The sequence below is a fragment of the Myotis lucifugus genome, unplaced genomic scaffold (genome assembly GCF_000147115.1).
Source record: "Myotis lucifugus unplaced genomic scaffold, Myoluc2.0 scaffold_262, whole genome shotgun sequence".
NCBI lineage: Eukaryota > Metazoa > Chordata > Mammalia > Chiroptera > Vespertilionidae > Myotis > Myotis lucifugus.
The window spans coordinates 482,048-500,326 of record NW_005871310.1 but is presented as its reverse complement, the minus strand read 5'-3'; the positions used below and the strand labels follow the sequence as shown (position 1 = coordinate 500,326).

The 18,279-nt window shown below is 40.8% G+C and overlaps 1 protein-coding gene across 9 annotated transcripts in view; it reads right to left on the bottom strand.

Annotated features, from left to right (window-relative positions):
- Positions 1–18,279, bottom strand: part of SMG6 (SMG6, nonsense mediated mRNA decay factor) — a 213,585-nt gene that overhangs the window by 194,606 nt on the left and 700 nt on the right. The window contains exons 2-9 of one of the 9 annotated variants that reach the window (XM_023762803.1): positions 17,184–17,188; positions 14,312–16,043; positions 13,570–13,762; positions 12,989–13,099; positions 5,293–5,399; positions 4,958–5,036; positions 651–761; positions 38–250 (exon numbers count right to left, since the gene is read on the bottom strand). In XM_023762803.1, the coding sequence (XP_023618571.1) occupies positions 38–250; positions 651–761; positions 4,958–5,036; positions 5,293–5,399; positions 12,989–13,099; positions 13,570–13,762; positions 14,312–16,043; positions 17,184–17,188 (2,551 nt within the window). Of the gene's footprint in view, positions 1–37; positions 251–650; positions 762–4,957; positions 5,037–5,292; positions 5,400–12,986; positions 13,100–13,569; positions 13,763–14,311; positions 16,189–17,183; positions 17,189–17,325; positions 18,221–18,279 lie in introns of those variants that run through there. The other 8 variants (XM_023762791.1, XR_002831739.1, XM_023762796.1 and 5 more) reach the window with 8 other exon arrangements.

Below are 18,279 nucleotides of genomic sequence, written 5' to 3'. Positions count from 1 at the left end.
AGCTCATCTTGCTGATTATATCCCTCCAGGAACTTACATCATTGGGGCTCAGGCTGCCCAGCCCATTCTCCTGCTCAGAATCCTTCCCAGACTCAGTGCCCTGAGAGGACCGGGGATTGGATGGATGAATCCAGATCTCCAGGCGAGTAGTGTCATCTCCAACATGCCGGAAAGTAGATTTCTTTCCTTTCCGCCACTGGTCAGGGTTCAGTTCCGATTCCTCGTGTTGTTTTTTTTCCATCTGTTCTGCCTATACAGCATACAAACATACAAGCTCAGACTCTTCTGGGATTCAGTTAATAAAGACATGTGCTCACCTCATCTGAGTATGTTGACCAAGAACGATAAAAAGTAAAAATTTTGCCATAATTCCAAAATAGCACAGCTTTAAAAAAAAGGGGGGGGGGGGCAGAGTATCATCTGCTTTGTCACATAAAAGTTACTGACTCTATAAACTAGATGCTGTGGAACATGCACATTCAAGGACCCCTGAGAGTTCTTCTAAAGATGAGTTTGGTTCTGCACAGGGACTGACTCCCATCAGCACAGTCCCCTTGAGCAACTTTTTAGTCATTCCCTTAAGAACACAGAGGCACTAAGAGAAACATATTCTCCTAGGAAGGAATGATCCTGCCTGCATCCCCACTCACCTTTCGTTTGGTCTCTTCAAACAAGCTCATGAGACTCTCTTTGGCAGTCAGAATAGGGTTGCTGGCAGCTAAACTGCGCATATAGTAATACACAGCATCAAGCTTCCTCCTCTGTGGAAAGAGGCCAGAGACACTGAGTCAACCAAGTTCTTTTCTGAGTCCAGCCTAAATCACCTGAACCAAGAAACCCTAATATCTCACCCAAACTGTGCCCCAAGCTGTAATTCCAGTAAGCAAATGAGAATGTTATCCATGGAAGAAGCCATGGCAACTACATCAGAAAGATCTCTTCTTGCGCAATATCTTATATGCGGAGGTACTCTAAGAGCCAAGTACTCATAAGGGGGGGGAAATAAAGAGCTCATAAAATATAAAAGTCAATTATGTTTTGTTTTTTAAATAAAAAATGTTCAACTCACCTAATAATTTATTTATTGTTTTTTAAAAATTATTAATAATAATGGCAATATTGATTAAGGATAACTAAATATGAGGCAAGTGATCAGCACTTCATAGATATTATCTCAAAACCTAAGGATACTGCCACATATTATTATTCCCATTTTAGAAATGAGGAAATGGGAACTCTCCTCAAATACTGAAAAGAATTATCATATGACCTAGAAATTCCACTTCTGGATATATACCTAAAAGAATTGAAAGCAGGATCTTGAATAGGTATTTATACACTCATGTTCATAGCAGCATTATTCACAATGCCCAAAAGATTGAAGTGTCCATTGAGAGATGAATAAACAAAATGTGGTATATACATACAACTGAATATTATTTGGCCTTAAGGAGGAAATTCTAATACAAGCTATAACATGAATGAACCTTAAAGATATAATGCTAAGTGAAATAAATCAGTCACAAAAAGATCAATACTATATGATTCCACTTATATAAGGTACTGAGTGTGGACAAATTCATAGAAACAGAAAGTAGAAGAGTAGTTGCCAGTGGCTGGAAGGAAGGGAGAGTGGGGAGTAGCTGCTTCATGGGTATAGAGTTCCAGTTTTGTAAGATGAGGAGAGTTCTGAAAATCGTTTGAACAACAATGTGAGTGTACTTAATATTACTCAACAGTACACTTAAAAATGGGTAAGATGGCCCTGGTCAGTGGCTCAATGGTTAGAGCATCAGACCACACACCAAAAGGTCACGGGTTCGATTCCCAGTCAAGTGCACATACCTGGGTTGAAGGTTCGATCCCTGTCCCCAGTCGGGGTGCATGTGGGAGGCAACCAATTGATGTGTCTCTGTCACATCAATATTTTCTCTGTCTTCCCGCCCCTCTCCTTCCCTTCCACTCTCTTTCTTTAAAAAAAAAGACATATCAAGCCATAAAAATAAACCTAAATTCATATTGGTAAGTGAAAGAAGCCAATCTGAAAAGACAATATCCTGTATGGTTCCAATTATGTGGAATTCTGAAAAAGGCAAAACTAGAGAGACAGTAAAAATATCAGTGATTGTCAGAGGTTCAGGGGATGCAAGAGGGACAACAGGTGGAGGGTGGAGCACAGGCTATTTTTAGTGCAATGAAACTATTCTGTATGATACTATAATGGTAGATACATGTCACTATTCATTTATTTGTTCAAACCCACAGAAAGTACAGCAGTTAAAGTGAACCTTAATGTCAACTATGGACTTTAGTTAATAATAATGTATCAATACTGGCTCATCAATTATAACAAATATAGTACACTTATGTAAGATGTTAATAATAGGGAAAATTGAGGGGGAAGAGAACGTTGAGAGAATATATGGGAACTCTGTACTTTTTGCTCAATTTTTCTATAAAGTTAAACTGACCAAAAGAAATAAAAATAAAAGCTATTAAAGAAAAGAAAAAATCCCCAAGTTGGGGAAGGAGTAAAGTCACAATAAGATATTACTTCACACCGCCCAGCCAGCGTGGCTCACTGATTGAACATCAACCTATGAACCTGGTGGTCATGGTTAGGTTCCTGGAGGGTGTGCAGGAGGCAGATGATTGGTGATTCTCTCTCATCACTGATGTTTCTCTCTCTCTCTCTCTCTCTCTCTCTCTCTCTCTCTCTCTCTCTTTCTCTCTCTCCCTTCCTCTCTGAAATCAATTTTTTTAAAAAGATATTACTTCACACCTAACAGGGTGGTCATATTCAAAAAAAGAAAAGAAAAATAACAAATGCTGGCAAGATTGTGGAGAAATCAGAACCCTGGTACATTGCTGGTGAGAATGTAAAAGGGTACAGCTGCTATGAAAAACAGTTAAACATAGAATTACCATATGACCCAGCAATTCCATTCCTAGGTACAGACCCAAAAGAACAGAAAACAGATATTGAAACAAACACTTCACAAAAAAACACTTCACAATAGCTAAAAGGTGGAGACAATCAAAATGTCCAACTGATGAATGAATAGTAAAAACGTTGAATGAATAAAAGTGTGTTATATCCATACAATGGATATTATTCATCCATAAAAATTAAGTATTGATACGTTGCAACATGGTCAAAAACTTGATGATAAATGAAAGAAGCCAGATATAAAAGGTCATGTGCTGTATGATTCCACTTACATGAAACATCCAGAATAGGTAAATCCAGGGACAGAAAGCAGACTAGTCGTTGCCAGAGGCTGGGGCTTGGGAGGCATGGGGAGGAATGGATATGGAGTTTTCTTATATGGTAATGAAAATGTTTTGGAACTAGACAGAGTTAGTGATTGCACAATGCTGTTAATGTACTAAATGCCACTGGATTGACAAAAAATTATTTACAAATACCTGTAAATGATTTTATGTTATATTAATTTTACTGCAATTTTTAAAGCCATTGAGGAAAGATTATATTTTCTAATTAACAAGAAACATAGCAATTCATTCAATAATTACAAAGAAGAAAAACTAGAAAAGGAGACAAGAAATGAGAAAGACGGAAAAACAGAAGATAGATGAGAAAGGAGAAAAATAAAGCCACAAAGGGGCATGAAAAAAACACAGATCACAAAGAGAACAAGGCATGCTCTCACTTTTGGGAGATGCCTGAGCCTTTCCTGTGCCCCTTTGTCTGGAGGGGCGGGGGGGTGGGAAGGGGAGTGTTACCTTGCCTTGCCCTCTCCTAAGTTCGAGGGCCTTTCTTTTGCTTCAGTAACTTATACCCTGAACCTACGCAGCCTAGCTAGCTCAGTTCTACTACCTCTGAAACTTTCTAAATAAACTTTCTCTTATAATTTGAGTTCTTGGCTCTGAAATCTTTCTTTGCTCATCTCAAGAACCAAGGTCCAATTTCACCACCGGTAACACTTCCAAAGAAGTATCTATCTTCAGACCTTCCACCACTGCCTGGAAATGACCTCACTCAAATGAAGACAGAGTTCCTTGGACTGTGCTCAAGCCTCCCCATAAAAGCCCCGCTGAAAGAAAAAACAAAGAAATAAACAAACAAAAACAACAAAGAGAACAGGACGGAGGTAAAAAGTGAAGAGAGATTCGATCTATTCTGAAGGAAGTGTATCAGTAAACCACATTACTTAATCAATAATTTCAATCCATAATTATTAGGCATTTCTTTGAATCTTTTGTGAAATAAAGGGAAATAAAAATTACTAACTCAAACATTATTTGGGCAATGAATTTTACAGCATTAAGAAAACTCTCCCTGATAATGATCTTGTTAGCTGCTTCTTATACTAGAACCTTTGGTACCTACCATTGGTCCCCACCCTTTCTCCTTCCTTCAGCTTCCTCACTAGGAGCTCTGTCAGATCCCAAGGTTCTCTGTTATAGCCACACTTAGAAGAGTTTGGTAAGATCCAGAGAGGTATGATTTGGCATTTACTGTGTTTCTGCTAAGGAGACTCCTTAGATGAAAAGCTAAGAGGAATAAGGGAATGATCTAAAAAAAGGAAACAAGGATCTGAATACTTGGGGCTAGTTAAGGACTTTAAGAGGGAAAGGGAAAGGGAGCTTTATTTTCCTTCCAGAAATAAGTAACCTAGTTCAACGAGATAGGGAAGGGAAGCAAGGCAAGATTCAGAGCAGAAGCCTTGGTCAAAAACAGAGTGCTTTGGCTGGAGCATGAGCATTCCCCAGGGAACTTAATTGCAGTGAAAGTGGATGAAGTATAGAGCCCTGACAACTTATCTCTAAAAGTAACAGTAACAAAAGGAGCTTGAGGATGGAAGACATAAGGGAATATACTTTGTATTCTAGCTGAATAGATGAAATCTAGCTCCAGAAGCTGATGCTGTCAAAATCTGTATTTCTAAGATACTGCCTGCAAAATTCTTCCCCTCTCCACAGGATTTCTTACCGTATACACTGCCAGCAGAGCCAGCTGGTTATAGGGGCGCCCATTCTTGGGAGCAATGTGCTGGGCCTTCAGGTACCAACTGGAATAAAAAAAACAGTTTTAAAAATGCTAGTCCCATATCAACCCTTTCCCAATTCATCACATGATAGTCCTTACTACTTAAGACATAAGCTGGATTGTTAGATGTAACCCTGAAGTGGTAAAGTCTGACTAAAGAGACCAAAAAGGACACCTGAAGGACATCCGTATAGAAGCTCAGGTAACCCATTGCTCTTAATAGGGCTTAGCTTAAAGCCATACAGGGAGAGAAGCAAATGAACAAGAGGCAAAAGTACCTGCGTGCTTTCCCGTAGTTTGTTGTGTCATTGGCTTGTTCCCGATACCTAGCAATATCTCCTTGACAAATCATACATCGCTGGGCACTGATCAAGGCATATTTTACCTTCAGGAAAAATAATCAGTTAATAGCATACCCAAGAAACTCTAACTTCAACCCCAAAGTACAGGGACGGGGCCAAAATGACAGAGCAGCATCAAGGCACTAGTAGTCCTCAACAACGTAAAAAGTTTTTAAGTGTAACCTTGACTAGCAAAAAGAAAATAGCCAGCAGTGTGATAAAAAAAATTTACTGAGAAAGAGTAACAGAAGGGAGAGGGGCCATTTTTTTTTTTAATCCTCACCCAAGGATTTGTTTTTATTAATTTCAGAGAGAGGAGAAGGGAGAAGGGAGAAGAGAGAGGCAAAGGGAGGCAAGCACATCAATGTGAGAGAGAAACATTGATTGGCTGCCTCCCATACACGCCCTGACTAAGGATCAAACCTGAAACCTAGGTATGTGCCCTGACCGGAAATTGAGCCTGCAACCTTTTGGTGTATGGGATGATACTCCAACAAACTAAGCCACCTAGCGAGGGCAAGAGGGGCTCATTCTTATTTCAAGTCCCAGGTAAATGGAAGAAAATATTCTGAAACTAAGAGTCAGGAGGCCTGACTCTCCATGTAATAGTTGTGTGATCTTAAGTAGGTCTTTGGGACTCAGTTTCTTCATTTGAATGTAAAAAACACCTATTCCATAGGGTAATTGAAGGAAATAAATATAAAATACTTCACAAATTTTAAAGCGATATACAGACCCTGGCTGGATAGCTTAGTTGGTTAGAGTGTCATCCCGATATGCCAAGGTTGTGGGTTCAATCCCCAGTCAGGGCACATACAAGAATCAACCCAGGAATGCATAAATAAGTGGAACAACAAAAATTGATGTTTAACCCCAGTTTGATTCCTGGCCAGGGAACATGCCTCGATCCCCAGTAGGGGGCGTTCAGGAGGGAGGCAATCAATGATTCTCATCATTTATGTTTGTATCTCTCCCTCTTCCTTCCTCTCTGAAATCAATAAAAATATTTTAATTTTTAGATGTTTCTCTCTCTCTCAAATCAATAAATAAAAAAATAAAGTGATATACAAATATTAAGACAATTACTTACTGTTCTCTTTCTCTCCTCAAACTGTTAATATCACATTGTGATATTAACACATTGTGTTACTGCATTACATCCCCTTTGCAAAATAACAGTTCCCTAAACAGTAAGTTACCCTTTACCAAATGTGCCAGGACTGTGTAGTTACATACACACTAGAGGCCTAGTGCACAAAATTTGTGCACTTGGGCGGGGAGAGGGGGGGGCCTCAGCCTGGCCTGTGCCCTCTCGCAGTCCGGGAACCCTCGGGGGATGTCTGACTGATGGCATAGGGAGCAGGCTTAAGCCATCAGTAGGACATCTTTAGTGTTGCTGCGGAAGCGGGAGAGGCTCCCGCCACCACCACTGTGCTCCCCAGCTGTGAGCCCAGCTTCTGGCTGAACAGAACTCCCCCTGTGGGAGCACAATGACCACTGGGGGGCAGCTCCTGCGTTGAGTGTCTGCCCCCTGGTGGTCAGTGCGTGTCATAGCGACGAGTCATTCTGACGCTCAGTCGATTTGCATATTAGCCTTTTATTATATAGGAGGACTAGAGACCTGGTGCACGAATTCATGCATGGGTGCGGTCCCTCAGCCTGGCCGGCGATTGGAGCCAATCAGGGCAGCAGGAGGTTGGCAGGGGGAGGGGCCACAAGAGATTGGCTGTGGGCCAAGACCAGTTTGGCTCAGTGGATAGAGCGTCGGCCTGCGGACTGAAGGGTCCCGGGTTCGATTCTGGTCAGGGGCATGTGCCTGAGTTGCGGGCACATCCCCAGTGGGAGATGTGCAGGAGGCAGCTGATCGATATTTCTTTCTCATCGATGTTTCTAGCTCTCTATCTCTCTCCCTTCCTCTCTGTAAGAAATCAATAAAATATATTTAAAAAAAAAAAAAGAGATTGGCTGTGGGTGCACACTGACCACCAGGGGGCAGCTCCCTCTGGTGGTCAGTGCACATCATACCGACCAGTTGACCAGTCGTTCGGTCGCTTAGGCTTTTATAGATAGATAGATAGATAGATAGATGTGTGTGTGTGTGTGTATGTATGTATGTATATTACAACAGAGTAAACCCTCAGCAATCCTAAGACATGTGCCCAACCTAAAAACCTCCCTGAGGAACATCACTTCATAACATGTAATTCCACTCCACCCCACACATAAGAAATTACGGTGTCCCTGAACAAAGAACAAAGCTTCAAGGACAAGTACATAATGAACCCTCAGGAAGGCTCATTTACTAGCTAAATAACTAGCTCCTGCACACCAGCCTCCTAACACATAACTCAAACATGTGCCTCAGCAAAGTTATATATCACTGTCATCCACCTTCAGAGTCCTGACTATCCTACACATTATATGAATGAACACTAAAAACCCTTGGTATTTAACTGATTAAGCACCAAGAAAACTAGTTATATCTCCATACTACAGCCACTTTGCCATCTCAATGAGGGGAAAAAAAAAACTGCCAAAGGATCTCCACTATCCTCGCAATGAAATCCTAGATGATCAAGCCTCTGCTCATTTATTCAGCACCATTACCCCCCTTATTCTCTGTGCCATATCAAACTAGACTTCTCAGTCCCGCTAACACACCATGCTCTTTCCCACTTCAGGACCTTCACATATATTGTTCCCTATCTCTAGAATGTTGTAGTTCTTGCATCTTCACATACCCCTTCACCTAGCTAATGTCTCAGATTTTTAGCCTCAGCTTGACTGTGACTTCCTCAGTCCTCCATGATCCTCTAAGCCAGCGGTTCTCAACCTGGGGGTCGAACGACCCTTTCACAGGGGTCTCCTAAGACCAGCGGAAAATACATATATAATTACATATTGCTTTTGTGATTAATCACTATGCTTTAATTATGTTCAATTTGTAACAATGAAAATACATCCTGCATATCAGATATTTACATTACGATTCATAACAGTAGCAAAACTACAGTTATGAAGTAGCAACGAAAATAATTTTATGTTTGGGGGTCACCACAACATGAGGAACTGTATTAAGGGTCACGGCATTAGGAAGGTTGAGAACCACTGCTCTAAGCCCTTTTACAGTGCACCCACCACCCACCCCCCCCCCACACACACACACACACACACAAAATCCTTTGCAGAAGTCACTGCATCTGCAATTACTAATCCAACATCTGCACTTACCCCTAATCAAACTCTAAACTTTAAGAGCTGGGATCATGGCTTTCTTGTTTCACACTGAATTAATTGTGTGTGCCTAGAATGGCACCTGGCATGTAGGAGGGACTCAAATACTTGCCGATTAGTAATAGAGCTTACGCATAGTAATTCATCAGAAGGAGCAGAAAGGCAAGAAGAAGCCGTTACTCCATAAATCGCACCCCTTTCTCTAATGAATCTTTTAACCTCTTCCTTTTCCCCTGGCCCTTTCTTCTCTACACATAAATATGCTCAAGTATCTCACAGCTTAAAAAGAAACAAAGTTCTCTTAAGACTATGTTCTCTTTTAATACTATCTCCCCTCCTTGCCTTCATAGCCAAGACTCTTAAAAAGAATGGTCTATATTACTCTCATTATATGTACTACCCCACTTCTCATTTACTACAATCTGGCTTCCATCCTCTCCAATTAAAATAACTGGTGGGTGATAAGGTCATCCAATCCAATGAACACTTTTTAGTAATCTTAGTATTTGATGACTCTATAGCACTTGACAATTTTATCCACCACCTTGAAATCTGATAACCGAACTCTCTGTCCAGCCATTCCGTCTCCCAACTTCTGCTTCAATTATCAACTATATATTGATGACTCCTCCATCTATATCACCAGCCCACCTCTTTGTCCTGAGCTCTAGACTGACCAGAATATTCATTTGTTCATTTTCAAGCTCCTCCACCTAAACATATCCAAAACTGAACTACCCTTTTCCTTTCCACCCACTCTCCTAGGCCACAAACTGGGAGATGATCTAGACTCCTCATGTCTCTAATCTCATCAGTCACACCAAATTATCCAGTAGTCCAAGTCTATTTTCCTTATATTCTTCTAATCTGTTTCCTCTTTTCTACCTCCAATATCTCTACCTTCATTCAGGGCCACAACTTGACCCTCCTACCTCCACTCTTGCCCAAACTCATCTATTTCCCAGAATGACTGGCTGTAAAAACGAATCTATGATATCCATTTGTTAGAAATCAATCAATGTTTCCTCAGTGCTTTCAGAATAAAGTCAAAACTCTTCCAGCAAGATTTTATGATCTATCCCTTTCTACTTTATTAGCTTTATCTCCTGTACAGCCCAATTCCACCTCACATACACCAGCATATTGAACTTCTTCCACTTTTCCAACAAGGTCTGATTCTCTCTCACTGTGCCCTGCATTGAAACTGCCCCTCTGCTGTTACTCATGTTTCAAAACTCAACTTGACAGTCTCTATAAAACCTTCCTTGACCCTATCCATCTAAATCAGATCTACTTCTGCCCAGCCAGTGTGGCTCAGTGGTTGAGCGTCTAACCAAGAACCAGGAGGTTATGGTTCGTTTCCTAGTCAGGGCACATGCCGGGGTTGTGGGCCCAATCCTCAGTAGGGGGCGTGCAGGAGGCAGCCGATCAATGATTCTCTTTCATCATTTATGTTTCTATCAGTCTCTCCTTCCCCCTTCCTCTCTCTGAAATCAATAAAAAACATGTTTACTTTTTTAAAAACTTTAAAATAAATAAATAAAAATAAATCAGATCCACTTCCTTCTATGCCCCTTCGCACTGTATATGTATCATTATCATAGTACTTATAACTACAATACAAACAATTTTTAAAAATCAAACACTTAGAGGCTGAATAGCATGCTATTAAACAATGATTGGGTTACCAAAGAGATCAAAGAAGAAATAAAAAGCATCCTGGAAACAAATGACAACGAAAACATAACAATTCAAAATCTATGGGACACAGTGAAAGCAGTCCTGAGAGGGAAGTTCATAGCTCTACAGGCCTATCTCAGAAAACGAGAAAAAATGGTAATAAATTATCTAACCCTACAACTCAAAGAATTAGAGAGCAACAAGAAAAGCCCAGAGTAAGCAGAAAGAAGGAATAAAGATCTGAGCTGAAATAAATGACACAGAAACCAAAAAAAAAAAAAAACAATACAAAAGATCAATAAAACCAAGAGTTCTTTGAAAGGATAAACAAGACTGCTAAACCTCTAGCCAGGCTCACCAAGAAACAAAGAGAGAGGACCGAAATAAACAAAATCAGAAAAGAAAGAGGTGAAGTAAGAACTGACCCCACAGACATACAAAGTATTATTAAAAAATACTACAAACAACTCTACTCCAACTGGACAACCTAGACAAAATGAGCATATGCCTAAAAAAATACAATCTTTAAAAACTCAATCAGGAAGAATAAAAAAACCTGAATAGACTGATAACTACTGATGAAATTGAAGTAATAATCAAAAAACTTCCAACAAACAAAAGCCCTGTTCCGTACAGCTTCATAGGGGGACTTTTACCAAACATTCAAAGACCTAAAACCTATCCTTCTCAGACTATTCCAGAAAATTCAAGAGGAAGGCACACTTCCAAGCTCTTTCTATGAAGCCAGAATTACCCTAATCCCAAAACTAGATAAAGACACTACAAAGAGAGAGAATTACAGGGCAATATCCCTGCTGAACATAGATGCTAAAATCCTCAGCAAAATTCTAGCAAATCGGATCCAGCATTACATTAGAAAGATCATACACCATGACCAAGTGGGATTTATTCCGGGGATGCAAAACTGGTAAAATATCTGCAAATCAATAAATGTATTGAGAGACAAAACTCACATATCGATGCAGAAAAATCATTTGACAAAATCCAACACTGTTCCTTGATAAAAACTCTCAGCAAAATGGAAATAGAGGGATCATACCTCAACATAATAAAAGCCTTATATGACAAACCTACAGCCAACATCATACTCAATGGGCAAAAACTAAAACCATTTCCCCTAAGAACAGGAACAAGACAGGGATGCCAACTTTCATCACTCCTGTTCGACATAGTATTGGAAGTGCTAGCAACAGTAATCAGACAATAAGAAGAAATAAAAAGCATACAAAACACCCAGAAATCTATGGCTTTTTTATACACCAATAATGAACTCACAGAAAGAGAAACTAAAAAAACAATTCCACTTACCATTACAACACAAAAATTAAGATACTTAGGAATAAACTTAACTAAGGAGGTAAAAAACCTATACTCGGAAAACTACAGGAAATTGAAATAAGAGATAGAGGAAGACATAAACAAATGGAAGAATATACCATGTTCATGGATTGGTAGAATCAACATCATTAAAATGTCCATACTACCCAAAGCTATCTATAAATTCAATGCAATCCCCATTAAAATACCAACAGCATATTTCACAGACCTAGAACAAACTCTCCAAAAATTCATATGGATCGCTGAATAGCTGCAGCGATCCTGAGAAAGAACAACAAAGTTGGAGGGATCACAATACTATATTTCAAAGCCACTATTCTCAAAACTGCCTGGTACTGGCACAAGAACAGACATATAGACAAATGGAACATAACAGAGAATCCAGAAGTCAACCCAAGCCCTTATGCTCAATTAATATTTGACAAAAGAGGCAAGAACATACAATGGAGTCAAGACAGTCTCTTCAATAAATGGTGCTGGGATAATTGGACAGATACATGCAAAAAAATGCAACTAGAACGTATACCATACACAAAAATAAACTCAAAATGGATAAAGGACTTAAACATAAGACAGGAAACCATAAAAATCTTAGAAGAATCCATAGGCAGCAAAATATCAGACATATGTCATAGCAATATCTTTACCGATATAGCTCCTAGGACAATGGAACTAAGGAGAAAATAAACAAATGGGACTACATCAAAATAAAAAGCTTCTGCACAGCAAAAGAAACCATCAATAAAACAACAAGAAAGCCCACTGCATGGGAGAACATATTTGCCAATGTTATCTCCAATAAGGGTTTAATCTCCAAAATTTACAGGGAACTCATACAACTTTAAAAAAGGAAGATAAACAATCCAATCAAAAAATGAGCGAAGGACCTAAATAGACACTTTTCGAAAGAGGACATACAGAAGGCCAAGAGACATATGAAAACATGCTCCAAGTCACTAATCATCCAAGAGATGCAAATCAAAACAACAATGAGGTACCATCTCACACCTGTCAGAATGGCTATCATCAACAAATCAACAAACGACATGTGCTGGCAAGGATGCGGAAAGAAAGGAACCCTCGTGCACTGTTGGTGGAAATGCAGACTGGTGCAGTCACTGTGGAAAAGAGTATGAAGTTTCCTCAAAAAATTAAAAATGGAACTCCCATTTGACCCAGTAATCCCACTTCTAAGAATATATCACATGACAATAATTGACTTAATTGCCCTGTAACCCCAATAGGCTGTATCTTTCACTTTTGTAACCTTAACACCCAGCACAGTGCCTACCACATAACTAACACTAGATAAATGCTTACTAAATAAATGAATAAATTTAAGATAAAGAAACTGGCTTACTGTCTTGCGTAATGGCTTGCTACGAATGGCAAGACCATCCATGTAGTCCTCCAGTTTGAACTTGTAAGTAACCTGCAGCTTTTGAAGCAAACTATCAAAGAAGTCACTACCCTGTAAAGAGAAAAAAATAAGGAATTAAAAAATAAGCTGAAACAGCCAGTTCTAACCCAATCTACCCACCAGAAACTTGGGCAAGTGACCTTTTCACAGTTCTACTAATGCTCAGCCGTCTGATATAAAGGGGAGCATATACAGCACTAACTAAGCAAAACATAAACTCATAGCATAAGCCACTCTATGATTTTAAAGATATGAACACCTACACACACACTCTTCTCCCCACCCTCCCATCCCCACAACCCCTGGTTAAGATCTTCAGAAAGCTTCCAAGCTCAGAACTAACTCCAATTGTAAATTATGGTCTCAAGGAAGCAACAGGAGTAAGGTAGGCCTAAACCCAAGAAAAGAGCATACAGTTTTTTGGTCAATGTTCTGTTATGTAGTATTTCATGTGGTAAAAATCCATCACAACTACAGCATGCTGAAGCTTTTTTTCCTGTGGACAAAAAATGATGGTTTACCTCATCCAAGAGTTCCAACAGTCTGTTCCGAATCTGTTCTGGGTTATCAACATTCGGATCCTTGAGGAGCTGCCTGAACTTCTCAATCACCTGATAGAAAGCATTCTTCCACAGGATCTGATCCACATTCTGATTATCAGAGAACTCAATATCTAATAGAATACAGCGCTCATATAGCTGCAGCAGTTCAGCTCTGGAATAAAATACATACAACTTCTAGCTCCAAATACACCACAGAAAAGGCAAGACTCAAGATTTGATCTTTTTGCAAATTAAATATCTTTCTTAACAGGAAATCCAAAATGCCATCAGGTATAATACTCATTCTAGCCTCCATTCTGCACAGTATAATGCCATTTTAAATACAGTTATGTCTAGGAAAGTAGTTTTTCCCCATATGCCTGAACCTAAATTTAACAGCTGACATAAGATCTTCACCGCAAGTTTTATGGTGTTCATTTCTTGGCATTCTGGAAAGTCTTTCCTTTTCCATTTCCAGATTCCATGTTCTCTTAAGGTTAATTTTTTTTTCTTAAAGAGAAAGTGGGAAGTATAATAATTTCTAAGACTAGAAACAAAATGTTGTTTTTTTCAATTGTCCCTTCCTTACAAAAATCAATGTGAAAGGGAGATAACACCCAGTAGCTTACCTAATAAGTTTTCTACTTTCCTCAGCCATAGGAGCCTATACACCTCCCAGCTTATCCCCATTTCCCTCTAGCCAGGATGGAATACACCATACCTAAGCTGAGCCATCTTTTCCAGGCCCTCAGGACTGATGCGGTCCCTGGAGAGCAGGTTGCTGAGCTGCAGTTCCTGGTTATCAGCCACCCGGAGAAGCCTATGTAGTTCTTGTTGCTGCATGTTCCTCATGTGCTGCTCCATCTCCTCAGGACTCATGGTGTTGGCAGGGAGAGGACTACAAACATATTGTCCTGATGGAGTCGGGTAGCCTGGGTAGTAAGGCCCTGGGTACACACCATTTGTAGGGCCCACTGGGTACTGCAGAGGGCTATAGCCTGTATAAGGATACTGGGAGGCAGGGCCTGGTGTCCGGGGGTAGTAATAAGGGTTGTCAGAGTTTTGAAACTTATAGTAAGATGCTTGGGCCTGGCGTGAGTCACCCCAAGATGTAGGGCTGACTTCATCATCAGTGTCCAAGAAATGTAGCTGGGGTGTCTGGCTCTTTAGAGCAGGTTTCTGATCAGGATTGTTTGGGTCCCACAATCGTCGAGTGGTGCCTCCTCGGCCCCAACTCCGAGATCCCTTACTACCAGATCCAAATAATAGCCGAGGTCCCAAAGGTGTAGACTCTGGAGAACCAGCTGAATTGACAGTTAGGGTGGTATGGGCAGGCAGAATCAGAATGCCACGGCCACGACCCCGAAGTTCTTGTTTCAGGTTTTTGGACTCCTGCTTCTCAGAGCCTTTGCCCCCACTGCTCAAGCCTTTATCAGGCTTTAACCTATCCACATCCTCTCTGGCTGGCCTCGAATCTTTGTTCATGGTTTCTGCATCAAAAGTGACACGAAGAGTGCCTCGATTTTCTTTACCGTTGCTTTTCTGCTCTCCCTCCCCACGGCCAGAACAGTTTCTTTCTAAATGTTTCTTCCTTTCTGAGCTCCTCCTGGGCCCATCAGACTCATCAATTCTGTCCTCATCTAAGGAGTCAGTTGAGGACATAGACACTTGCTTCTTCAGTCGTGACCTCAACTTGGTCCTATCCTGGCGGCGGCGGCGACATCCATTATCAGTCAGGCCAGACCCCTCAGCACTGTTGTTGCTTCCAGCTGAGCTGGTACTGCAAGTGCGGTAGCGGTTCCTTCGTTTGTCTGAGCGGGAATAGCGCTTTGCAGAACCAGGCTTCCCCTGTGCTGGGTCTTCATTCACTTTCTTCATCCCCTCCCCTTTTTCAACCCTCTTTCCTTTTTCTCCCTTTGCAGCCCTTACTCTATCACAATTTGGGCTCTTTTCTATCTCATTTTTGTCTGGTTTATTCACAACCTCCTCTTTCATTTGTTCCCTACATTCATCTTCCTCTACTTTCAGTTGTTCTACCTGGTTGAGGATTTCTTCCTCATCCATCCTGCTAGTAGATTCTTTGGTAAGAGTCTGCATACGCCTTCCAGGCTGATAGATCTGCATGTCAGGTTTCTTTGTTTTCTTGATAATTCTTAGACTTCGATCCTCTTGTCCAGCAATTCTAGGAGAGGACTCCTGTGCCTGAATATTTTCTGGGTCTACAGGACCATTTTGCTGTTGGTTGTCGAGTTCCTTGCAGACATCTTTAATGAGCTGTGTACCATTTCCAACAGCTGAAGAATCTTTGTCATTAACAATTTCATCCTTAAATTCATCACTCCCAGAGGGTTCTTTGATTTTAGGTTTGTTCCTTAGTCGTGAAAGACCAGGCTTATAGATTTCCAGATCAGGGCGTCTATTATCTTTGCGTTGCCTGGGCTCCTTCATGATTTCTGTGACGTTGGAGCGTATTGGGGAGGAAAGAGTAGAAGAAAAGAATAAAGAAGGTGGGAAGGGGGTAAAATGTCATTCTGGTGAAGTAACAGAAAAGTCAAACAAGAATTACACATCAAAATGCTATTATTGGTCCTGGCTGAGTAGCTCAGTTGGTGAGCGTTGTCCCCGATACGCCAAGGTTGTGGGGCACATACAAGTATCAACGAATAAATACATAAATAAGTGGAACGACAAATCGATGTTTCTCTCTCCCCCGTCTATCTAAAATAAATAAAACTTTTAAAATGTTATTATTGATTAACAAGGAAGGAAATTTCTGCAGAAACAGAAATTCTACTAAGTTTACAATATTTGTTCAGCAACTGACAAAGCTAAGAACTTAACTGTGAACTCATGGAAACAGACAATAGTGCAGTGAAGGCCTGGGGAGGGGGCGGGGGCAGAGTGGAGGGGGTTAATGGGGAGTGGTGGGAGAGTGGACATCTATAATACTTTCAACAATAAAGATAGTTTGTTTGCTTGTTTTAAAAAAAACCTTTTTTCTTTCTTTTAAACCTAGCAATAAACTTGGTTGCTTTTTCTCAACAATAAAGATAAATTTTTTTTTTAAGAAAAAGGGAGGAAGTGGGAGCAGGGAGGAGGAGGTCAATGGGGAAATAAAGGGGGACAACTGTAATACTTTCAAGAACAAAGATAATAAAAATTTTAAAAAGAACTTAATTGTGTTGGAGTTACCTACATCTGAGGTAAGGAAACAAGAAAAAAAATAGTGTTACTCAAGTCATATTCGGATCCCCAAGACCCTAAACTACCCCATTACTGTCGTAATAAAAGATCTCCAACCATTTCAGCAACAGGCTGTTCTCTATTATAGAGCCCTCAAATCCATCTTAGTCTTTTCTTCTGCCTCTAACGTTTTTCCAGGGTGGCTAAGTCCTTTTAACATACCAGTAGGAAAGAAGTAAAAGTGGGATATGCATAACAACCATGGTCTGGACATCCCTGGAGGAAAAAATGGCAAGTCCAGACTTTGACTTGGCCAGAACAATCCTCTTCTTTAGGCTACCAATTACCCAATCATATACCTCCTGCCGAAGCAAACTGGAAGCAGTTTCTTTCACATTCTTCAACTCCACTCATGCTCACCAACTCTCTAACCGTAGCCAACAGAGTCATTCCAAGAAAATACTGCTCAGACTATCATCATTAGAATACTGAGACTAACTGCTACTATGATGATGGAATATGAGAAGGAAAAAGTTCCATAAGGAAGCTTACCCTGGAAGATGATGGAAGTATTGTGACAGGCTCTCAAAAATACCAAAGACTGGGGCACCCAAGAATAAGAGCACAGGACTTCAAAAACCACTGTCCGGGCTCCATGAACTTACTTAATGACACATAAGCAAGTCTCTATTTTTTGTGTCTGTTATCTTTATCTATTGGGGGGGACGACTACTACAAATAGCTACTAAAGCTTTCCGTGGAAAAGTGACAGGAATTAGTGAGACTACAGAGTACATAAAATGAAATGCTATATAAAATCCTACTACTGTTCTATAAACACCAATGTAAACAAACCCATAATAGAAATTTACACCTATGTGTATAACAAAACAGAACAGAAAAACAAAACAAAACACCACCTTGATGTTTTACTGCTACAGTGTTCTCAGAAGTTTAAAAGACTGTTCCAAGTCTGAATAAAGTAAAGCAGTTTAACTCCAGAACAGCTCACCCTCAGCAGCCTTTGTAACTCAGGTGAAGTGGAGAGAAGGAGAAGAGGGAGAAAAGAACCTGAATAAATCCAATTCCGTCGACCCATGAAAACCAGCCTCACAGGCTTGGGCCACAGGTCTGCAGAAGCCTCGCTACCATTCTACACAAGTGTGCTGCCTAACAAAGGGGAGGGGAGACGCTAGAACCTTCCCTGGGCGCTTTCCTGGTGTGGCTGGAGACCTGAACTCGCCAGTTGAGCATTTTCTCTTTGAGAAAAACAGCTCCCACACACGCCAAGGCCCACCCAGAGGAGAGTCGACTCTCTGAGGTCCTGGACCCCTTCCGGTGGCCCATCGTCACAAGCCTGCCTTGGGGGGGAAAAGTTCGGCAAGGGAGTCCCAAGCTATTCAGCCTTCCTCAATGTCCCCGGTTCCTTCTCTCCAACGCTCAACAGATGACGGGCCTGGGGAGGGGAGGATTCCTCGGGGAACGATACATGCCGGGCCTCCGCCA